Below are 23,379 nucleotides of genomic sequence, written 5' to 3' on the forward strand. Positions count from 1 at the left end.
CATGCGCGTCATGGGTATGACTCACAGTGGTCTGTGACCAGCATAAGCTGTTGTGAGCCTCTCCAGCGGAGTATCGACCACAAATTTCTCTCAGCGAGTCAGTTAGTTGACGACTGTTGAGAGGCTTGGTCGCGTTTCGTTTCGTGCGCCGGAGAATCTGTATTTTAGAAGTGTTTTATACCAAGAGTAATTGTCGCTATTCTTTCCATTACATCATCCTGCACACTCTCACTCTGTGCTTCTGGTGACATGAAAATAAACCCGCTCTGGCCAAGTGCAATTCAATATCTGGACTATTTCTCTCCCTGCTATTCTTGTTTATTTTATGCTTGTGTGATTTTCGACGATGACGTCATGTTGCCCGAAAAACCAAACACCCTGTCCGAAGGAGATTCACTGGGAGCACATCGCGGAGTGTTTGAAGGCTCGTCACGGGGTTTATGCTTAGATTAAAAGGCACTTTATTGACCTGTTCGCCACTTTATCGCGCCTCTCTCGAAATGGCGTGTCTCTCTTTTGGCGGGGACGACCGGGTGAAAAGTGCGGGATATATAAACATTCGAGGGCATGCCAGTTTTCCGGGGGTAGTTTTTCCTGATGTGTGAGACGCGCACAAACGCATAGGAAAAATCGATATGACGTCGAAAAGGAAAACTTGGCAGGAAATGTTACTGCTTCTTCTCCCCCCAAAATCTTTTCGTTAATTTCTACCCACTGAATTCCAATCGACCGATTGCATACAATTTCGCCCTTTGCAATTCGCATTCCCTCTCTTTAATCCACAAATGAACCACAGCATTCTCCACTCTCTCTCTCTCTCTCGCTCTGTCTCAATTCCAATCAATTGTGCTCTAGTCATGTGACTATCTTTTCATCCCATTTCACATCTCTGTAAATGGGACGCGCATCCCAGCCTGGATCTCAGCCTCATGACCTTGATGCTCTACATACAAATCATAGAAGTTTTTAGAGCATACTTCACCACCAAGCCGAGCATTATCGATTGTCACAGTGGAATAAATCCAACTTATGCAGTGCTTTTTCTCCATGTAGATTTAATCTGTGCCAGCGAAATATTCAAACGTGATCTCCAAGTGGAATTATTGGTGTTGCGTATGCTGGAATAATAGAACTGTAATAAGTGGTTAATTGCAAGTGCGAAGCTGAGTTGCAGTCGAGGGAATTTTTTGCCAGTCGTTTTGGAGGATAGTAAAAAAGCACACACAAACAGTGTAAGTTATGCATTTCAGCAGTAAAATGTGAATTGTGAGTGACATTTAATTAAACTGCGCCGAGATATGCGTGTGTCAGAGGTTGCAAAGTAGCACTAAAAGAATTCTCCAAGTGCTTCCCTGAGAGAGATGTTTTAAATGTACAGCCTGGTTTTGTGGGTATTTAAACGCCAAGTTGCTCTCCCCTCGCGCTTTTCCGCGAGAACAGCGTGCAAGCGACACAAATTGCTGAAATTACTCTAAAATACCACCGTGATTTATCAGAAAGTCTCTGTCAACTCCAAATGCGCGATTATTGAAATACTTTATTGCAGTTTCATGTTTCCACCAGTCATACCATCGCATACATGATCTGCTATTGATTTTCCCACCCCTCCTCTGACTCTATGGAAATGAGTTGGATGGAGAGCTTTTACGAAAAAAAAATCCCATCAAACGACCGTGAATTTCTGCAAAAGGAATTTTATTTGACCTAGAAATAGATTTTATTTCACTTTTTCCTCTGCTCACATTTCATGATAACGCCTCTGATAGACTGTTGTTGGTGTGTTTGGTGTGTTTGAGATGCCATTCAAGGGTCCTGTTTATGGGATTTTAACGAGAATTCAATTTCTGCAACATGATATGACAGTTGCGGGAGTCTTTATTGATTTTTAATGCGACACTCCGCTTGCCAATGAGATGGATTTAATATAAAAGTACAATTTATGGAGTGCAATTATTCAGCGCAAAATAATGAAGTGACAGCATTTCCGTTGCATACAGTTGCCGTTTAGGGTATTTTCGCATCTAATAAATTAACATTTATGGCGTCATCCGCCATAAATGGCCAAATCAACTGTGTGTATATTTGTTTATATAACGAGCAGATGAATACAATATCTTCTGCACGCATCTTTTTTCGGCTGACCTTGCGGCGATAGTTTGTCGTGGCATTTTCGGGTTCGCCGCTTATGTCCGAAAAAAAGTGATCCTGGCGACCCGTGGATCATGTTCGAAATAATGCTAATCATCAGAATTTATTGAAAAGGTGTTGAACACGTTTTTTTTTGCTCTTCCGTTGGAAACATATTTTTTCTTTCATTCATATCAACTCATATGTTTCCCATTGTATGTAAATGTCACACTTTCTGCAGGTGGTCGAGACTTTTCGACTGAGAGAGAGAGATACGCCAAAATGGGTTTCTCGACATCGCGCGCGCACGAGATGGAAAAAGGAGGAAGAAAAGTGTCGACAATGGTGTTGTATAATCGCGACCTTCGCAATATCCAAGACACAATCTATAATTAGGTTCTTCTCATTATAAAACTTTTGCTCATTCTCGCGCGAACCCTCCAAAAAAGCACCGCGAAGCTCTCTGCGTGTAGGAAAAATTCTAAAACAGCAATCAAGGTCGATTTGTTGGTGGGCTTCGATGGGGTTTTTGTACATTGCGCGCGCGGACACCAAACAATAATTAAAATCTCAATATTTTATAGATTAGGAAGACATGCCGAAAGAGCGGAGAAGTAGGAGAGTGAGAGAGAAAAAAAAGAACTGGATTCGCTGAGAAACGAGAAAAGCCGCCAGCTGTTCGATAGAGAACAAGAGTGGAATTATTTCTCGCGATGGCCTCATTACTTGGCCAAAATTTGAATAACATCGCCTCATGGCTCATTTTCTCCCACAACGCGGCGGACTTTCAATTAGATGTCAATTAAAATGAATTGTTTTATTGTCTCTCGAATTGACTTGAGGAACAGCAAATGTGTGGAGATCATGAAGAAGTGATAATTAGAAAATTGCGAGAAGCACCATTGAAGTTTTCACTCACCAGTGGAATTGGCGCTTAAATTGTGTGAAATTCAATAGCTAATTTGGACAAAATACTGGGAAATTCGATACTTTTCTTGTAATTCAATACAGACATTATTGAAAATTGGGTGAAGCTCACACTCAAAATGTGTTGATTTTCTCAGGAAAAAAAAAACACTTTTGCTCGTAATGGGTTAATTTATTCGACATTCTTATTTAAACAGATTCGAAAGCGAGTTAAAAATCAGTTCCAGTTTAAATTCTTCCCACTGCATTTGAAGAATTTAATAGCATGAAGAGTGTCGCGCATTTATCTTATCTCTCATCTGCCATGTTCTTAAGTTTGGTGTGAGAAATGCTCAAAGAGCGCCTTTATCTTGATGCTCTTGCCCATTCATTAGCCAATTGGCCAAGTCAAGAGCAGTCTTTCCTCCCATTTCTTGTTTCACATCTTGTAATTCCCTTAAGATTTTCCCATTTCAAATTGCAATTGACTTTATCACGAAATCCCATCCATCGGCAAACTGTTGAATGCGCAAAGAGTTGGCATGAATAATTGAAATATTTAAAACTGTAACTGTGACTCTCAGTATAATATGCAAATAATCCCATAAACTCGGATATTAATTGAATTTTTGCCTCGTTGCCGAAGAGTGGCAATTTTGATCTGCAGAAGCGTCATGAGTTCAGAGAACCGAAAAGTGTAAACAAAGCACTTTTTGGCGCTAGGGAAGAAGAAAAAATACAAACTGTAAATGATGTCTTCTTCCTGGAAAGTCCAATAAATTTATAATAGCTACAGTGACGACATTTTAAATAAGACACTTGAGTTGAATTCTTGCTACTGAGATCAGCGCATTGTTTTTGAACCTCTTTGGACTAATTCAAATCCTTTTTAAACCTGAAAAGAGAATTTCTACTGAATAATAAAATACAAACCATGGAAATAATTAAGCAAAAAGACATTTTCTGCAATAAAACAATATTTTTAAGGTTATGTTTGACCTTAAAGCTGTTTTTGACTTCCGAAATTAAATCAATTTGAAGTTTTTACAGCACAAATGCTCAACTGTGTCAAACTTAAACACAAATTTGATGATTTTGAGGGTTTTTTGAACGCCACAAATTCTTTTCAAATCAATCACATAACCTAGAAAAGCAGTAAAATTGACATTTCTAATCAAACTGACTTATAAAATGCCGCAATTTGTTCAAACAGAAACTTTTGCAATGCAAATATTCTAAATATTTCATCACTTTCAATTACTAATACGTACTTTAAAGCTGTTCACCACTTCCAACCATAATATCTGCCTCTTGAACTGTCCTTACTTAAAATATCGTCGCTGTATTCCGACTGTGTTTCTTTCCCAAGTCATCAGCGGAAATGAGGAGTCAGAGGATTGTTCTAGTTGGTCACACCAGACGCAATTTGCATGCGCGTCCGTTTCCGATTGTGTGTGTGGCGAAATCACCTTTTTTGCAGATGACATCTGGACGAAGAGTGATGTCCAAATATTGACGCGTCTGTTTGTTTTACTCGGTAATTTCCACGCAGCTTGTTTGATCGATTCCCCAAGTGCCCTCAACTGCCGGTGACAGAATGGTGAAATGCGGTGATGCCATCGAGTTTAGGTCATCGTTCTCCAGCATATTTCATATGTGTTGTAAAATGCTGCGCGGCTGCTTGGAAAAAAAGGCAGACTGTAAAGATCTAACTGTATCTATGCTCGCGGCTTCGTTCCTCCGCTCGCATGTTCTGCCCTGAGTTCAACTCTCCAGACAATAAGAATGGGTGGAATTAGGTACTCACTAGCGTTTAAAATTGAGATCTCTGGTGGCGAGAATGTACTCCGGCCATGGCGAAGACGTGGTGGAAGAGGGATAGAGGAAAATGAAACACCTCCATGAGAACCGGTTTAAACAATGCACGAAGTCAGAGGAGAGAGAAAAAAATCATACACTCACAATTCTTATGACTATTCAAGAATGGATGCTCTTTGAGCATTATGGAGGTGATGCGAATTCTGGAAGACGCTCTGCTACTGCCTTCTGGAAATTGAAATCATTAACACAAACACACCTTTGATGCCAGTCACGCGGGAAAAGTTATGTAAAGCTGCAGCGCTCGTGGCTCAATTCATCACTCAGCAAGCTCAGCAATGATGAAGCCTCACAAATTGATTACGAGTGAGCGCAAAAGTTAAGTAGAGTTCGGATAAGAGAGTTCAAGAAATCAAACGTTTCATGTTATATAAGACTTTGCCAAGAAGTCGCAGCAAGATTGTATCAAAACTTTTGCACTTCACCTGAAGTGTCGCATTTAAATTGCGTCGCATGTGATCTTGTATCAACTAGTTTAACTTCTCTCTTGCTCTTCGTGCGCTTTTCTCCATGGGGAAGAATGGAAAGTGATCTGCAGACGATCATGAGCATCCGGAAGTGGCGCTGGATGTTATGAAATGGGTTTAATTTTTAAATTGACACCAATTATCCTACAACCAGTTTGGACACATAAACTACAATACTTCCTCATTATTATTACATAAATTCATCTTGAGCTTCTGGATTGCATTCATATGCAAGTGAGGATCAACAGCTCCTCTCGCTTTTTAAGAACGGAGTGAAAAGAAAATATCCCGTGATAAATGGCTCTTTAATGACAAACTGACAAGATAATCACGTTAAGTCTTCATGGCTGAGGTTCTTGTCTCTTTTTTTTACATCATTGCATGAATTGAATAATAATATGCAGATCGCAATTAAAAGCATATGAAAAAGAGAGAATCGTCACTTGTTAATGAGCTTACATAGAATGAATGAGTTATAAATTTCCTTATTGTGTGTGACTTTCGGCCAGATTACGTGCATGTTCTTCATTTTCAAATTCCTCGTCGCGGTTAAATGTTCTTAAGAAAAAAAAATCTTTACTTCCTGACCAACACGACATTGTGCCACTTTCATGGGAGAGTGAGAGAGAGAAGGTGTTCCATGGGAGGAATTATGAAATTTTTTCATGCCTGAAAAGTCAATTTAGTCTCGGATGTGATTAATGAAGTGTTGCAACTTCCAGATGGCTCTCGTCCAAGACATATTCCGCAACAAAGCAGCGCGTGAATCATAACAATTGCAGAAATATCGGGACAATAATTCCGCATAAGAGACACTTTGCCAATGCTAAACTCGATTGCAGTGAGACAAATTGAATTTAAAGCGAGTTTATCGGCATGTTTGAGCTTTAATCATCTTGTTGAATCACTTAACATTGATTACTTCACGCATATTTTCATTGCAGCAAATCGCACACGTATAATTAAGAGCGTGAATAATATGAGCGGAGAAGCATTTATGATAGAAATGAAGTATGTTTTCAATAGACTCTCCTATTTGGAGAATTATGTAAGTCACATTGCGCCAAAGACTCTCGACACTTCTCGAGTTAGCATCTCGTCAATTAGAAGGAAATGGGAGAATAATATTATTTTAGATGATTCTGCAAATATTCTTGCTGAAACAATCATCGAATCCGCTGACCTCGACTTGAGTCAATTTCCCTCGAATTGAGCATCTTGTGTCTGTCTTGAGGCGCTTGACTGAAACTATCCCCGAATTACTTCTTTTAGGCCACCCAACCCAAAAATATTCCATTAAAATGTCTCGGATCAACCATGGCAGCCATTAGAGACCCTCTTGAATAATTAATCAACCGATTAAGCTGGCAGGAAAGAGTTTGGACAGATTATAATGTACACTAAAGCCTCTCGATGGACACCTCAGGATGCCGCCCAAATCGACACTGGCAATGATTCACGCTGGGATCCACTCGCTTTTGGGCTGACATCCGAGAAACTAACGATAATATGAGCCAATTTGAGCTGAATAATGACGTGACGAGAGCAGGGCGTGTCTCAGGACCTGCCCCAAGCACGCACTCTTGCCAAAGTGGGATCTCCAAACCTCTCAATTGCACGGACACTGCGTGGAAGCTTACTCATTAGTATGAAGATTGAGTGTTGCCAGTGAATTTCAACATCTCAATGTGATTTCAATATTTTCACGCAGTTTTTGCTCTCACAAGAGATAATTTAGTACAATCAGACTTTGCAGTTTCCAGCCTCTGAAACCTCTGAGGTTTTATTGACGGCTTCAATAAAACCTTCAAGATCACATCTTTGCACAAATGCGTCCCCAAATCTCAGATTTTATGACAATTCTTGTCTCTGGATTAGTTTCCAATCGTCTCTGTTACATTTCGATTCATCATAAAATGTTCAACTCGAAAGTGCGTCAAGGGATTTGTTTAGGGACAGAATAAAGGGTAAGTGTTCGCTAATGAATATCCTGTTTCTCTTTCCAGAGCTCTTCAGGCTCTTCATAAAGGATGAGAGGGCTCATGTGCGCAGTGTGGATACTGGGAGTGGTGATTGCCACCCTTATGTTGCCCACCCTCGCCACGACCAAGAGCGTGCTGACATTCAAGTTCATCAGCGGCCATGTGAGTCAACTCGTGACGTCCAGCACGCTGGTGTGGGAGTCCTTCACGGGCGATGCGCGACAGATTGAGTTCGCCGTGAAGGGCGGCACGTACGTGCGAGAGGACGAGTCGTATCCCATCTACGTCTGTCGCGCGCTCATCGACGGCCTGTACACCAGCGGACACACAATCAAGCACCAGGACAGAATCGTGTGCACGGTGTCTCAGGCCACGACCGTGAAGACACACCACGCCTTCGACATCCTCGTGAACAAGGGCCACGGCGGAAAGCTCACGTGGCGGCCGTGGAGCAAGTACAGCAGCGGAACGCCTCCGGGAGCTGTCAGTGCCACCGGCGGACACGTAAGTCTCTTGTGGTTTATATTTATTGCCTAAAACGCCGCAGCGCGAGATGAATCGCGAGATTTGTGAGTCAGGCCTCGGGGAGAACTCATTGGAGCGTGATTCAACGCAGCATCGCGATGAGTTATCGAATTTATGGCCTCAATTGGACACTTCCTCAGTGGCTGGGAATGGGAAGTCTTGCGATTTTGAGCGTGCGGTCGGAAGAAATGGTATCCCATTGGGCTTCTTTACATCTTATTTGCATGCGTGTTTCAGACTGAGGATCCGTACGTGGCTCGCCATCGATCGAAAGCCCACATGGAGGCGGGAGATGGACATGAGCATCATCATGTGATCATGGGTCCTGACTTCGATCTGGGCCGTTTCGATCCGAAGGAGCGCCTCGGGAAGGTGTTTGTGGCTCAAGGGGATCACGAGGTGGAGTACAGTGACGGTGAGATCCTCGTGGAGACGGAACCGGTGCGCTACGAGCTGCGCCAGATCAAGATGGACAAGTGGCGGAAGCAGGTGAAGAGGAACACCACGGAGCTCGCCTCAACTGTCCTGGCCAACCTGGAGGCCATGTCGAACCTCGTGGAGACAGTCATCACGTACGACTATGATCGCGTGGAGTACTGGGGCACACACGACGGCGTGGCCAGAGGACTGGAGACGTCGGTCTACGAGACCGGAAAGTTCCCCAGCGAGATTAACTGGGGCCTGAAAGTCACCGAGAAAGTAATCGAGGTGGGAAGAATTTATAGCTCATCCCTTATTTATTGACCCGCCCTAATCACACACTGCGGCTTGTCTTGCAGACGAAAACAGTGAGCACGATTTTAATGCCCGGAACAGCCCTGAACGTGACAGTGCGGGGAAATTACACGAAAATCGAGGGGCCCTACACAGCCACCCTCGTGGCGTATTATGCAGATAACGACAATGCAGTGTCTCGAACAATTAGGGCAGTGGTAAGTGCTCATGAATATTTCCTGCTCCTTCCCATGCATGCACTTCCGAGAGTGTGCAGAAGCATTCTTATGCTGTTTCGCTGATGTGAATATAAATTAGAAGAGGAGGATTCAATGTATGCGCCAGACTGCCTTTCGTCGCCCTCGCAATTTCTCACAATATCCAAAGGGGTTGTTGTTGCACCAAAGAGACACTTGAAAGAAATGCTATGTGTTTTTTATGGGAAAAAAAAACAGTAAAAATGATAGGGGAGAATGGGGCGAATTTTGACGTTGAAGAAAAGGCAGTTTTTTTTTATTTATACCGCCTATTTTCTTACCTTGCAGCTGCAAAAGGCTGAGATGCAGGATGTTAAGGTCGAATTTAGTCCTGTTTACTGGATCCACAATCAAACTCTCGTCCCCACAACTACGACGACCACAACTACCACCACCACTACGCCCTCCACAACCACCACGACCACGCCAGAAGCCACGACAACATCCGCCAAGATCGTGCCGCGGCTCGGCGCCGATGAGCTGGATAACGAGATCGCCGCCGCGGACGAGAGTCGCGACGCTCAGAGCGAAGTGCTGCAGATGAGCAAGATCGAGGACAGCACGCGAGGACGACAGAGCACCTCAAGCACAAGCCAGGTAGATTCCGAAGCGACTGTGATTGTACTCCTGCCACTGCTGATTGTGGCTCTAACACTCTCTGACGATTAATCCTCAAGCCGATGCGCAGCTAAATTACTCTCAAACACACACAAAACTCTACTCAGCCTTTTACGTTAGGATTATCGAATTTTACCGACCCCCTTTTCCAATTTGGCGCTTTCCCTAATTCCACAATATGAATACATCGAGAAATATTGGTCTGAATTTCCCAATTGTATCATTATTATATTTGATTTTCTAAATTGCTTCTTATTTTATCAACTTAGAAAGTTAAGGAGCGCGATTCATTGATTTTGTGCATTATAATCTTGTGCATGGTACCTAAATATTAAGAATAAAACCAAAATGAATCTCTGCGTACGTTTGCAAATACTATACCATTGAAGCATTCATAGTTAGGCGTATAAGGATAAATAGAATTAGTATGTATAGTGATTGTAAAATATGTATATTGATGAATTTTTAAAGGGGGAATTTGCCGCAATTCTCTCATAAATTTCTTTGGTACAAAAAGAATATAAATAACTGACAAATTATTTATTTGAATTAAACAGCCTGATCAAATGAGCCTGTTTGGAGTTTGATTAATGTGCATTTTGAAATTGGAAGAAAAAAATCGGCGCTTTGGTGAGAAAATTTTCGGAAATTAATGCAATGAAGTGGAGAAATTGATAAATTAACATGGGAATATAGAGTGTATTTATTAGCCTCTGTCGTAAGCATTCCATATTATTGGGGTTTCTCAAGACAAACTGTGGAGCAAAGAAAACAATTAGGAGGGTCGAGCCCATCTATTATTCTTGCTATATTAATTTACAGACAAATAATGAAGACCCCCTTAGAATATCGCCTTGTGTGTGTGTTATCCAACATGACAGCATTTCTTCACGTTATCTCAGCAACTTTCTCTCGCACCGCCGAGAGGAAGTCAGTTTCTTTTCCTCCCAAAAAAAACCTCACGCTCATCTCACACATTTTTCGCCCATCAACGCGATTTAGTATTTAAATTTATTCATTGAAAAATGCGCCGAAAGACATTCCGTGGAGTCTCTGAATTTGATAATAAAAGTAATTTAAATTGTAGGATTTAATTTTTCCAAACATTTAATTTCCATTTAGTGTAAGTCATCGAAAATGAATGCAAATCAAATTTAATGACTACCCTTAGATAAAATGGGTGTAGAGATAAAAGTCCAAGAGATATTTTTGTTAGTCGACAGTGACAGAAGAGCGAGATGGAGAGAGAGAGAGAAGGATTTTATTGGATGCAATTGTGAGATGATGAAAAACTTCTGGACAAACTAGTACAAAGTAGAGCAAAAATGTAGTGACAACAACAAAAGTATTTGAGAAAGAAAGAAACATTGTGAGAAACCGAGAGCTGTGCTTGTAGAAGAACATCACTTTTACAAATTTTTCCGTAGATGAAGAAGTAAAGAAGAAAAAAAGAGGGAATCAGAGGAAATTATATTTATAGAAAGTGTGTCACAGAATGGCAAATTTTTAATCATGAGGGCAAGAAGATAAATCAAAGAGCATTAAATTTCACTTTCAATTGTGTCGCAAAATGATTGAATTTGGCAAGAGCTTAATACTTACTTCTTTTGCGATGAACATTGACATTTTAAGAGCTTCTTAGTAGATTAGACATAATAGCAGAGGGCATAAAAGAAACATCCAAAATGAATCCGGAGGGGCTGCAAATTGTGTTATCAAATGGCAGCATATCTTAGTGAATAATGTTTCTTTGAGAGCAAAAATAGATCGGTTTCCGTTCTAAATCAATAACCGTCTTATACTCACTTGTATTGTAATAATTAATAATGCCACTATATTTTGTACACACAGTGTTATACAGCCTGAAAACCTATAAAGACACCAAAAGTCATATATGCATATTCAATATGGATAGCGTGGAACATACATTTGCTTTCAGAACGATGGAAAATATGTACTCAGCAGTGTGAGCGATGTGAAGAATTGCCTTTGGAGAAAGAAGTAATTAAGTGAATATGCAAAATAAATGCGGGAATTGTAGTGGCGGGAGAATTAAATGTGCTTGCAACGATGGATCATAAAGTCTTGTGCGTCTCAAGTGAAGAAATTGTTTGTAAATATTCTGCAAAGTTAATATTGCTATAGGAATCATGTAAATATTGAATGCAACAATATTATGACTCTTAAATTTGCTATTCATTGATTCGATATGTGAATGATCTTAATTTCGGATAATGTGAAGACAGATGAAGAAGAGGATATTTGTAAGAGAGATTTTAGTGGATGAGAAAAAAGGAGAAATTTATTTTTATAAGGAATTTTTCAAGCCCTACTTTTACCCTCCTCAAAATCATAATTGAATAAGTAAATTCTTTCAACAGCATAAAGTGTAGTGTGTGTAGAAAAAAAGGGTGTAAAATTTCCTCACAACACATTTCTCCTTTTCTTTTTTTGTTGTTTTTGAAAACAGAAAAAATACAGAAATTCTTTCCACTTTATAATGATTTTGTAACAAATAATATGATAATTGTAAATATATTTCAATGTCAAGATGAAAAACCCAAGATGCAGAAATATATTAAAAGAGATAAATTATAAAACATGCCATCAGTTGTCTCAATCGTGGCCTCCTTATCTCTCTCCTTCTTGGATACACCAACAGAGATTTTCCGTCATCTTTCCCCACATTCCCGCCCATATTAAGGTCAATTTGTTGGCACAATGGCTCGTCTGTGTCTGATGAAGTGCGAACGATATTTTTGTCACTTGTGATATAAAACATTTCCAGCTCGTCGCCCTATCGCAATATTTTAATTAAGTGCCAAGAGAGACACTCAGAATGCAGATGGACAAATTGGTGGCTTTTTTGGAGCAACAAATCATATTCTGGGCGATGAATGACAATTGAAGGACTGCATAAAATTCACTTACATCATTTTATGCAGGACATTAGACGAATCCCTGTCTTGTGGCATCGTTAATGATAGTCAAGAATCTCTTTAACAATTTTTTCAACACGTCTTCTTTCGTCGAACTTCTAATCTAGATTGGTCTGGACATAATCATCTTCTATTTAATTGGTGTTTTCAGTTTCTTAAAGCAGCATTTTAAATACCAACACTTTAAATCTTTTATCAACTTTCTATTAAATAAACAATGATTACCAATCAACACCTCGTCGCGTGTCATTGAGAGCTATTAAGGAGGTAATTAAAGATACCTTTCTATTCATCTGACTATATTCTTTATTACTATTTAAACTCCACTTATCACTCAAGAGATTGAAGCAGTTTTCTGGATCTTCATCACTCCTATAATTGAACACAAATTAACATTTCTTCACTCAATTGTGTGGAAATTTGACTGAATAATTCAAAAAAGAATTTAACCTTCACTATCAGCTAAATAAAAGAGCTTTCTTGGCTTAATAAGGGCATTTCTAGGGCAGTTTTCGGATACTCAAGTGCAGAAATGACAAGCTTGGAGAGGAAATATAAGAGTCTAAGATTCATCCTCAACTTTTGCGTGACTTGGATGACGTACGCAATTTATTCGGAGAGCAAATTGATTAAATTCGTAGTGATAAGCATGGCTGTGTATCTGCATTTGTGGTTCATTTCGACTGTTTACTTTGGATTCACGGAGTTGAGCATGGATTGGAGCAAAGGTGAGGTTTTCCTCACACTTTTGTACTTCATGACGGCCGTTGGAATTGTCCAGATGCTGATAAAATCCTACATTTCGACCTACTTGCACGAGCACTACATGAAGCTCATCGCGTGGATGAAGAGTCAGTACACTGAAGTCAAAGTGCAAGGTTTGATGAGAGAAATAGTCGAAAGAAATCTTCATGCAGCCTTCAAGCAATCTAGAATGATTATTTTGTGAGAAAAAACCGCGCTTTTGCCAACTTCAGTGAGGCTTGAAGGCTTTTCTGTTTTCAGGATGTACATTGGAGTGTTCGGAATGGCTCCGCTGGGCTACATGGCGACTGTCATATTGCGACAAGGATTGCATGCAGTCATCATTATTCCCTTCATATCCTACGATCATCCAAGCGCGAAACTGATTTACTACTCAGTCGAATTTCCTTACACACTCTTGGCAGGAATCTTGAGCGGAGTTGGAGATTCTACAACAATAATTGCAGGTTAGATGCGCAGTCAAAGGTGGGAAAATCGTGGTTCATCACTGGATTTCCCCTACAGGAATTCACATCATGAAAGCCGTTGACACTATCAATGATCTGATTAGACTGTTGGATGACAAAGACAAGGCGAATCAGTGTCCGAATATCCTCATCGTGATCTACAAGAAGCACTCGGAGATCATAAAGATGCTCTCCACTCTCAATGAGATCATGTATCTCATATCTCTGATTCAACTCTTCACGAGCACCTTCATGTTCCTGGTTTTGTTCACGTCCGCACGCACGCAGCCCATGGAAATGGTGTTTTATCTCTTTCAGCTCTGCGTGATTTCCCAACTCTTCCTCCTGTGCGCCTTCGGGGAAGTGATTTTCTCGAAAACTCAGGTGATTTTCACACAACTCTATCTCACGAAGTGGTACGACATGAGCCTGAGCAATCAGAAAGCCATCCTCATGATGATGCGAATGTCCGAGGCGCCGTACGGACTCAAGGCTGGCGGAATGTTTGACATCAATATGTACACGTTTATTCAGGTGAGCAGAAGTGTTGCTGACAAGTGGAGAAAATTAATAAGAATTTCCTCTAACACTTGCAGATTGTTAAAATGGCAATTTCCTACTGTGCCATCATAATTACGCTGGCGTAAAATCAAAATTTCCATGTTTTTCCCTTTCTTTCATCCTTGTTACAATTTTTATGCACTTTCTGAGCATGAATACTGCACACTGTGTAAAATATCTAATATTGTTTGTTCATGTGTTCAATAAAGAGTTTGAGCGTAAAAAAACTGTGAACTTTTCTACATGTTTCCCTGTGTTCCCAAAGGAAAGCGATAGAGAACAATAAAAACCGACTATCTTCTACAAATTTTTAACCCTGTAATTTGCTTACTAGACTAGAAAATATCACATGTTTTCGAGAGACAATTTTGTCCATTTTCAAAGTACTTTCAAACCGTCTCTTTTACGCATGAAGTAATTCGCCGTTAATAAATCTCTGATGTGAAGCGAAAAAAAAACACCGAGACAGAGAAAACATATCACTCGTGAACTCTGCAACCTCTAAACTTTTTTAATAACAATTTGACTCATTTCTCCCGATAGCATCTGACCTCTCAACTGACTTTTTTCCACCAGCCACGCAATTGAATCATCGACCATTTTCCACAATGTAAACAAAACCCCGAACGTGAGTCAGCTCATAATCTGTAGATTTTACAACATCGAGAGCGCAATTTAATAACTCTGCGGTGTCACTTTGTCGAGAGATGGAGACTTTATTAAAAACTCTGTGATAATATTTGCAAAGAGTGTGAGATTATGTTGTCCTGCGCCAACGAGGTGACAAACTTTGAGCGCCCCGCATCGATGCAGATAATGTGCAGTGGTGAAATGCATGTTTTTGCATAATAATCTCGCGATGCGTCGGAAAAAGTTTGCTCTCTAAAGCTATGAAATATGCAAATGGCGCTGAAGGGAATTTGCATAAATCAGAGGAAAATGATTGAAATATGCACGCAAGTCATCGTGATAATCCTCGCGCGCGCGATGGTCGTGTCCTTTATGTCAATCTGCCGCGGCATTCAATGCGCGCAAAACAAGCATAAATTTTATTCGAACACTTTGATAGAGAAGCTCTGCGGTCTTGTCACGCCGCAGAGACAGAATAATTCCTCAAGTTGATGGAATTATTTCATCAAGTCTCGCACCAGATTAGATATCTCAATGAGCATGTTGGCGAAGAATGCCACTGAGAATGTTGCTGGAGAAAAAGATGTGTGTACTTTATCGCGATGTCCAATATGGGAACGGAGTGGAGATGAACTTATGAGGATATGGACTGAAGCGACCACGAGACGCCACACTCAATCGATATGTCTATGAAATTATCATGAGACTTTTCCGAGAAGTCGCTCCGCAATGAAAATTGAATTGCGAACTGGCGTGAAAGAGTTCCATCGTTGGCCGAATTAGAATGCTCTTCCGGCCATGTTTCGGCTCTGATTGACGCGAAATGCCGGACTATTAATCACTTGAGTGCTCTATCGAACCGAATTTACCTGCTTAATTTGCCTCTCTTAATTGCCACTTTAATTGAATACTCAATTTAGGGCACTGACGCCTCTTATGGTTACGATAGCGCTACTTATTCCATTAAATTAGTGAGACAATTCAAGTAATTGAAAATGCCTTTTTAATGCGTTCCGAAATGTGTTGAAGATTCTGCAGACGAATAGTGGAAGTGTCAGGAAGTGATTTACAGATTTTTACCGATTTCGCTCAGATTATTAGTAAAGTGATAAAGTCTGAATTAAAGAAAAAATCTATCTTTCAGTTAAAAGTGTAAACTGTCCACAAAGTGCACCACTACCCTACACACATTCCCCTAAAGCGTTTTGCAATTAAGTATTTATCGTAAAGATATTAGCTATTGTTTATCAGATATTGAGTAATTTATTTCCATAAGCTTTATTAGAATATATGCGTCAATATGATGTAAATTAACTTTCTGAAATGTAACAGCAGAGCAAATTGAGAAAGTATACTTTTCCTTTCACGACTTTCTTCTCTCATTCCTTCCACCAGAACAGCAAGCAGAACAGGAGGTTTAATCATATAATGCTGGATATAAAAGAGTGGAGAATGAGGTCATTTTCCAGCATGGAATGAAAATCTCATCTCTCTCTCGCGCATTGTGTGCTTTCCTCCGTGCAGAAATGCCGCTGCGACGAGAAAGTGATGAATTGCGAGGCAGGAAGTTCTATTAAATGATGTAGGTCTAGGACACGAGAGTCTGCCATCGTCGGCAAAATGGGCCAGAAGAGCACATGGTTTGCGTGGGGGAGGAATTTGGCGTGCAAATTCTCATATATGATGTGCAAAGTTCATTATAAAGTTCTGCGCGCCAATGCGAAACTGGGGCGCAATCATGCGAGAATTCTCTAGCATTCGAGGCACATCTTCACTTTAGACGCAGATTATAATCAGGATCACTTGGAATCATAAATCATTCTTGGCCTCATGAGCATGCTAATGATTTGTTGGATAATTATGCATACATGAAAACTGCGTGTGTTTCTCGCTTTGTGCAAAGAGAAAAGAGAAAAAAGGGGGAAAAGATGATCTATTGGGGGACATTTTCTGGCCTGTGGAATTTTTCTGGGGAAGTTGTTCACTGTTCAAAGGGAATGGCCTCATTAGAAAGGCAAATAGAGGTCGCCAAAAGTGTATCTTTCTGGCTGTTCAACACAATGTCGGAGCGTGCAATAGAGCAGCGGATTGGCCGAATGGCAGAGAGAAAGATCATCATCAAGTGATCTGACTCTATAAATTGGTATGATGAGCGGCCAGTGGAGAGCAAATGAGCCGGAAATAATAAATATCCGACGTTCTCAATCCGCAATCATAGAATTTATTCTGTCCAGTTTAACAAGTACAATTGTAAATTGCACTTGATTGCGTAAGAATGAAATTATTAATATTTGTTTTAAGATCACTTGCGCGCAACAAGAGAGGAAAATGAATGAAAAAACCCCTGAAGACTCTCAGTGTGTTTACCCAAATCACGCTTTTCCAATTAGATCATCTCACTCGGTGAGGCGATGCGCATTTTTTGGGTCAAGCAAACTCACATTGTCAGAGTGAATCTCTCGCCCAGGATCTCCGCATTCCTTATCTTCACTCCAAACCACTCTTTCGCAGTTCCATTGTTGCGCCATGGCGACGAATGGAATTCTGCGCGTGTTCCATTAGACTAATTTGGAAATTGAAAAAGGAAGTAAGTCCGAAAATTGACGGTAATCCACTTCATGAAGTTCATTGTGTCAATTCGGCGCGAGAGTCAAGATCAGTGTGTCAAGGTTGGCCACAGTTGGTGTTTGCATGTTGCGTCGACACTAATCTCAAATGGTTGAACCTTTTGTGCTCCGCAAGAATTGCTCAGGTTGTCAAAGCAATTTGCATAAATCTCACCGCTTAATTTATGATTTGTTTACAGCGGCAGCTCTTGTGCTTCTCTCTTTCTTCTCAAAGCTCTCAAGCTCAGCTCTTACGAGCTATTTTCTTCTCTTATATATGTAAATAATTGGCTAGAGAAGCATATTATGCAGTGAAATTCAATTGATGCTAAAGTAGAAAAACTTTTCCACAAGAAATCCTCCAGAACGCCAACAATTGGGATCAATTTCAATCGTTTCAATGAATTTCTACTCACTTTATCTTCACAAAAGCTCACTTCATTTTCAAATATTGCACACAATGCTAAAAAGTAAATAATTGCTTGAGGAAAATCCACATGAATTGAATTAATTATTATCTTGAATTGACAATCGAGTGGCGAGATGAAAGGAGAGAGAAAAGCAGTCATCAATTGGCAATGTTAAACCTTCTAGAAAATCATTTTTATTGAATTCACTCCGTGTGCAATCAATTGTCCTCCTCCTCGTCGTCCTTCCGCAGTCCGCCGAACACTTTGGCCGGAATGGATTTCTGCTGAATGGGAATATTCGCCTCCTCCTCCTCGTCCTCCTCCTCCTCCCCCTCGCTCTCCTCCCCAATGTCTATCTCATCCGGATTGACCACCTTCTCGCCCTGCCCGGGCAACCCTTGCGTCTCCCCGCGCACGAACATGATATTGCTGGCGACAGGTGGCTGCATTCCGTTGCTTTTCGCCCCCTCAGCATTCATCTCAATGGCCTTCGCCTCCAGCATGCGCATCCCATCCTTCGCGCCCGGCGCCAGGTCCGCCACCGTGCCGCCCGCCACACTCGAGCTCGTCATCTGCGCGGCCATCATGTTCACCTGCGTGTTGTACGTGGCCTGCACGGATCGCCGGATGCGCAGCATCTCCCGCATCGTGTCCTCATTCCCATGGCGCACCTCGAACTCCTTCCACGCGCCCCAGAAGTCCACCGTGACCCTGGGATCGCACATCTGGCTGCAGTGGGCGTAGATGGCGCGCGCCCTGTCCACCTCGCCCAGCTTCGTCTCCATCTCCGCGAATCGCATGCACATCTCGCGCGCACTCTCCTCCGGCAGCATCTCGATGGCCTTCTCGTAGATCTGCCTCGTCCTGGGCAGCCCGTAGATCTCCGCCGCCTTCTTGATGTAGATGTTGAACATCGCCGCCTGCTCGCCGGCCTCCACGCCGCCCGTGCCGCGCTCATACACCGCCATGGCATTCCTGGCCAGGCCGTGCTCCTCCTCCAGCTTCGCGTACAGCAGATAGAAGCACTTGGCATACTCCGGCGGACAGAACTCCAGGCATTGCTCGAACAAATCCCGCGCGCGCTCCAGCTTGCTCCCGTCGTAGCGCTGCAGGAACTTGGTCAAGTACGTGTTCCAGATGTCATACACGTACGGCCACTTGAACAGAGCAATTCCTGCAAAGGCAGAGAAGAGAGAAAGTCAAGCATCGTGATTAATTGAACTGCGAAAAGAGTCTAATTGAGTGATCAACCTCAATCCGCTTCTTACCTTTCTCATACGCCCTGAAGGCCTCTTCGAAGTAGTTGTGCTCCTCCAGGAACATGCCGAAGTTGATGATGATTTGCGGTGTGCAGATGCGCAGATCGATGATCCTGTCGTACACCGCCTTGCAGGACTTGTACGTGCCGAAGGACTCCTCCAGGTCGGCGTACATCGACCAGACTTTCAGGGATTTGTACACACGCATCTGCACGGGCTCCTTCTCATCGTAATACGCCGCCCTCTTCTTCGGCATCGCCGTGGCGCGATGCATGATGCCCAGGGCATCGCTGAAGTTCTCCTGGCGGATCTCCATCTCCGCCCATTCGCACCACACCGACGCCAGATCGTCCACCTTCACGTAGTCCACCTGCGTGGCCTTCTCCATCACCACGCGCGCGTCCTGCAGCTGTCCGTTGGCCTCGTAGAACTTGGCAAACTCCACCCAGAGCGTGTGGATTTTGCCCACGGCGAGTCGTGGCTGGACCGTCTGCACGGCCTCCGTGAACGTCTTGATGATCTCCGCGGGCTTCCCCTCGAACAGCTTCACGCGCTTGTGCCACTCGGGCACGTTGTGCGGATTCTGGCGCAGCAGGACGCTGTTCAGCAGCAGCAGACGCCTCTCCATGAGGTACTCAAAGCGTGCGAAGCGAATCTCGATGTTGACATCCGTGTCCTCGTCGCCAGTTGAGCTTCCGGACACCTTGTCCATCCACTTCTTGAGATTGAGCTCCTCGAACTGCGCGTAGGCGTCGAAGACTTGAGAGAAGTCCCTCACAGTGGTCACAGTCTGGATGGCCTCCTCGTAGATGTCCCTGGCGCGCTCGAACAACCCACTGCGCACGTAGTAGTCCGCCAGGGAGTTCCACAGATGCCCCAGCTGATCGGTGTACCGTCTCAAGCCGCCCCGAATGATGGCGTCCACATTCAGCGAATGCACCTTGTCCGGATTCTTGCTTATGAGCTCGCACAGTTCATTCCACAGCTGATGATTGGACTTGCCGTGCTTCGACACGAAGTGCTCCTGATCCACCACACTCGCCAATTGCTGCGCCGCCTCGTCCAGTCTGTCCACACTCGTGAGATACTCAATGTACTCCTCGGCATTTTCCGGGAACAGCTTCAGATAGCGCCTGTACACCCGAAGCGCCGTCTCGGGAATGTGGAAGCTCTGCAGGAAGTCCAGATACAGCGGCCAGATGCGGTGGTGTTGCGTTATGGGCAGCGCCCGCAGAGCTCTGTCGAAGATTTGTCTCGTGCGCGTGATTTTGCACTGCATCGTCATGAAAGAGCAGTAATCCATCCAGATTCTCGGCATTTTGTGCATAAACACGAGAGATCGCTCGAAGGCATTGTTCACCTCCTCGAACATAAGGTCCGTGATGCACTTTCCCTTCATCTGCTTCCGGCGCGTCTTCAGATAGTTGTACCAGATCTTGTACGATCCCGGCAACTCCTTCAGCGCTCTCTCGTACACAATATTCACCCCATATTGGGGCGCTTTCTTCTTGTGATCGATGTACCGCAGCCAGTGCTTCACGGAGTACGCATTCCGCAGGATTTCCTCCTCGAAAGGAACGTCTTCCTCGTCCTGAAAGCCAACAGGTAGAAGGTTATGTATGAAAACTCACTGAAATACCAATAAAACTACAAGTTTCGCAGCAATCTATACTCACAACATCTAACTCGATATTTAAAGAGTCGATTTGAGTCATTTTGCAATGGTAAGTACTGCTTAAACTCGTTGAAAGTACTATAAAAACGTTTTTCCACAGATGTAAACACACAACACCGCCATCAATGTTTTGGGATATTTTTCGCCGTCCGAGAAATGTCAAACTGACATTGGCAATTTTTTCGCCGCAAACTGGGCAAACTTCGTTTTGGCGCTCGTTTTAAATAAAAATCCAGATTTTTCCTGACAAAAACGACAAAAACTATTTCTCTCGCAAATATATTTATTCCTCACACAATTGAAGAGTACTTATTAGCTGTCTTTGTTCTTCTTCCAACTCTTCGCCGCCGACAGGAGTTTGCTGTTGGGCCGGTAGTTGTCGTCCTCGGGGAATATGTAGTTGAAGGCTTCCTGCCATCTCTCATGGCCCGCCTCGGAGACGATCTTCTGCCTCACCTTCACGCAGCGCGGCATCTTCTCCATGATACTCGCTTGAGACTCTTCCGAGCCGTGTTCCTTCTCAAAGTCCCGCCACGCTTCCAGCAGCAGAACTCTGGAGTCATTGTCAGCCGCACTCCTGAGCGATGAGTTGGCCCTGTCGAAGATCTTTCTCACGTTCCCGGGATCATTACCGATCTTGATGAGGAACTTGGCATACGAAATCCACACCTTGAAGTGAACGGTTTTCTCCAGGAGACGCTCGTACAGCGTCTTCACAGCCTCCTCCTCGCCCTGCGTGATCTCAAAGTCAATGTACGCCTTCCACAGCAACTCCGGCATGTCCAGTCGCGGCTGCTGGAGCGCCAGCTCGAAGATGGCGCGCACACGCTCAAAATCGCCTAGCAGAGTCTCCAGTTCGGCGAACTTGATCCACGTCGTGCAGTTCTCCGGGCTGTTCTCGAGGAATTTCTGATAAATCATGCGACACCGATCGAAGTCGCGCAGCTGGATCTCCAGCTCGATGTACTGGCGGAAGATCTTGTCCCTGGGACACATGCCGATGGCCATGCCGAGGAACTTCCTGGCCGTCTTGAGGTTCTTGCAGCGGATCTCGAACTGCGCGTAGAGAATCCACATCTTGCTGAAGGTGAACTTCTTGTGCGGAATCACCTGAAGGCACGTCGTGTAGATCTCTCTGGTCCGCTCCTCGTCGTGCGCCTTCATCTCCTCGTACAGAGCGTAGTTGATCCAGAGATAGATGTAGCGCCGCCAGAAGCTCTTCTCTTGCGTGGGCGGAATGTTGGCGATGGCTCTCTCGTAAGTCTCCCGGATTGTCTGCAAATAGAATAAAAAAAAATCACACTCACGAACTCACTCGTCTCTTTGCCAGTGATTTTTCCTTATTCTCTTTACCTTCTCGTCCTCGTTGTTCTCCAGCAGGCGGATGTAGTCGAACCAGATATCGTAGTTGGTGGGATTCTCGCTCAGTTCCTGCTCGTACTGCAGCTTCCGCTTCGAGATGATGGCGTTCTCTATGTCCACGCGGTCACCGAACTTCTTCTCGTGAATCGTGTAGGCGCGATAGATCTCCTTGCACGCACTCTGCGGCAGGCTGTCCAGCGCGTATTTGTAGATCGCGCGCGCCCTCGCGTGCTCCTTGCGATTCTCCTCGAAGCGCGCGAACGCCAGCAGCAGCTTCTCGTTCATGTGCTCCGTGCCGAAGAACTCCACAGCCCTCTCGAACACCTTGCGTGCGTTCGTGATGAAGCCGTTGTTCTCCTCGAAGCCGGCAAACTTGATCCAGTTCTTCACCTCCGGATGTACAATCACGAAGCGCTCGAACACGCCGCGCGCCTTCTCCGTCTCCTTATAGCGCAACTCGAACTTGATGTACGTGAGCCACGCCTGCTCCTCCGGCTGCCACTCCATCCAGCGCTCGAACACATGCCGCGCGCCCTCGATGTTCTCCAGCATCTCCTCCATGTACAGATACTTGTACCAGAACTGATTCACGCGCGGCAGAATGGTCACGGCGCGATTCCAGAGATTTCTCGCATGGTTCACCTGCCGATTCTTCATCTCCATCTCGGCGTACTTCAGCCAAATGGTGATGTTCATGTGATCATTGTCGATCGCCCGCTCCCAGATTGAGCGCGCGCGCTGGATCTCCTTCTGGCTCTCCTCCCACTGCGCATACTTGATCCAGTTGCTCACCACCATGCGATTCTTCCTCAGGTTGTCCTCGAAGAACTTCCTCTTCCTCTGCTGATAGTCCTTCAGCTCTGTGGGATCTGAGATCTTCTGCTTCGGCGGCGGCGGCAGAATCTCCAGGTCGCGCTCCTTCGCCTCCCGCAGCAGCTGTTCCGCCGTGATCTGCACCTCTGCGGGGGCTTTGTTCTTCACCTGCGGAGTGGGCATTATTTTCCCAGAGGAAAACACAAACGTTTGGAGGTTAAATGGTAAATATAACACGAATTGCAGGCGATTCTCAGTAGGAACACTCAATATTCACTCACCTTCGCGATCTTCGGCATCTTCTGGAACTTATCCATCTCGCTGGCGATGCAATTTGACCGAGAAAAGCGCCTAAAACTGAAGAAAAACACCAGGGAAACTCAAGAAACGTCACTCCACTGACGACGTTTAGTACTTCCACTCACTTCACTGCGATGGC

The 23,379-nt window shown here is 43.7% G+C and overlaps 4 protein-coding genes across 4 annotated transcripts; 2 read left to right on the top strand and 2 right to left on the bottom strand.

Annotated features, from left to right (window-relative positions):
• Positions 1-99: 99 nt before the first annotated feature.
• LOC132266024 (protein unzipped) lies at positions 100-12,077 on the top strand. Its single transcript, XM_059766850.1, has 6 exons — positions 100-186; positions 1,054-1,232; positions 7,385-7,864; positions 8,123-8,593; positions 8,665-8,817; positions 9,145-12,077. Exons 3-6 carry the CDS (start codon positions 7,409-7,411, stop codon positions 9,523-9,525), a joined length of 1,461 nt encoding a protein of 486 aa, XP_059622833.1. The 5' UTR covers positions 100-186; positions 1,054-1,232; positions 7,385-7,408; the 3' UTR covers positions 9,526-12,077.
• Positions 12,078-13,062: 985 nt separating this feature from the next.
• LOC132255851 (odorant receptor 85b-like) lies at positions 13,063-14,271 on the top strand. The gene is made up of 4 exons (XM_059752022.1): positions 13,063-13,358; positions 13,419-13,624; positions 13,683-14,158; positions 14,221-14,271. Exons 1-4 carry the CDS (start codon positions 13,063-13,065, stop codon positions 14,269-14,271), a joined length of 1,029 nt encoding a protein of 342 aa, XP_059608005.1.
• Positions 14,272-17,985: 3,714 nt separating this feature from the next.
• Positions 17,986-20,892, bottom strand: LOC132265790 (pre-mRNA-splicing factor syf1 homolog). The gene is made up of 3 exons (XM_059766564.1): positions 20,767-20,892; positions 19,100-20,681; positions 17,986-19,005 (listed from the first exon to the last, which is right to left on the bottom strand). Exons 1-3 carry the CDS (start codon positions 20,803-20,805, stop codon positions 18,050-18,052), a joined length of 2,577 nt encoding a protein of 858 aa, XP_059622547.1. The 5' UTR covers positions 20,806-20,892; the 3' UTR covers positions 17,986-18,049.
• Positions 20,893-21,027: 135 nt separating this feature from the next.
• Positions 21,028-23,368, bottom strand: LOC132265861 (protein crooked neck). The gene is made up of 3 exons (XM_059766647.1): positions 23,222-23,368; positions 22,119-23,108; positions 21,028-22,040 (listed from the first exon to the last, which is right to left on the bottom strand). Exons 1-3 carry the CDS (start codon positions 23,255-23,257, stop codon positions 21,078-21,080), a joined length of 1,989 nt encoding a protein of 662 aa, XP_059622630.1. The 5' UTR covers positions 23,258-23,368; the 3' UTR covers positions 21,028-21,077.
• Positions 23,369-23,379: the final 11 nt, after the last annotated feature.

This window comes from Phlebotomus argentipes, unplaced genomic scaffold, assembly GCF_947086385.1.
Source record: "Phlebotomus argentipes unplaced genomic scaffold, Phlebotomus argentipes genome assembly contig_5, whole genome shotgun sequence".
Taxonomy (NCBI): Eukaryota; Metazoa; Arthropoda; class Insecta; order Diptera; family Psychodidae; genus Phlebotomus; species Phlebotomus argentipes.

Excerpts from the sequence above, each read along its gene's own strand:
- LOC132266024 (XM_059766850.1), top strand. The coding sequence starts at position 7,409 with ATGAGAGGGCTCATGTGCGCAGTGTGGATACTGGGAGTGGTGATTGCC. Across the intron at positions 7,865-8,122 it reads TCAGTGCCACCGGCGGACAC|ACTGAGGATCCGTACGTGGC; the intron begins GTAAGTCTCTTG and ends TGCGTGTTTCAG. Across the intron at positions 8,818-9,144 it reads CTCGAACAATTAGGGCAGTG|CTGCAAAAGGCTGAGATGCA; the intron begins GTAAGTGCTCAT and ends CTTACCTTGCAG.
- LOC132255851 (XM_059752022.1), top strand. The coding sequence starts at position 13,063 with ATGGCTGTGTATCTGCATTTGTGGTTCATTTCGACTGTTTACTTTGGA. Across the intron at positions 13,625-13,682 it reads TTCTACAACAATAATTGCAG|GAATTCACATCATGAAAGCC; the intron begins GTTAGATGCGCA and ends TTTCCCCTACAG. Across the intron at positions 14,159-14,220 it reads ATATGTACACGTTTATTCAG|ATTGTTAAAATGGCAATTTC; the intron begins GTGAGCAGAAGT and ends TAACACTTGCAG.
- LOC132265790 (XM_059766564.1), bottom strand. The coding sequence starts at position 20,805 with ATGACTCAAATCGACTCTTTAAATATCGAGTTAGATGTT. Across the intron at positions 20,682-20,766 it reads TAAATATCGAGTTAGATGTT|GACGAGGAAGACGTTCCTTT; the intron begins GTGAGTATAGAT and ends GTTGGCTTTCAG. Across the intron at positions 19,006-19,099 it reads CTTCAGGGCGTATGAGAAAG|GAATTGCTCTGTTCAAGTGG; the intron begins GTAAGAAGCGGA and ends CTGCCTTTGCAG.
- LOC132265861 (XM_059766647.1), bottom strand. The coding sequence starts at position 23,257 with ATGGATAAGTTCCAGAAGATGCCGAAGATCGCGAAG. Across the intron at positions 23,109-23,221 it reads AGATGCCGAAGATCGCGAAG|GTGAAGAACAAAGCCCCCGC; the intron begins GTGAGTGAATAT and ends CCCACTCCGCAG. Across the intron at positions 22,041-22,118 it reads AGAACAACGAGGACGAGAAG|ACAATCCGGGAGACTTACGA; the intron begins GTAAAGAGAATA and ends TTCTATTTGCAG.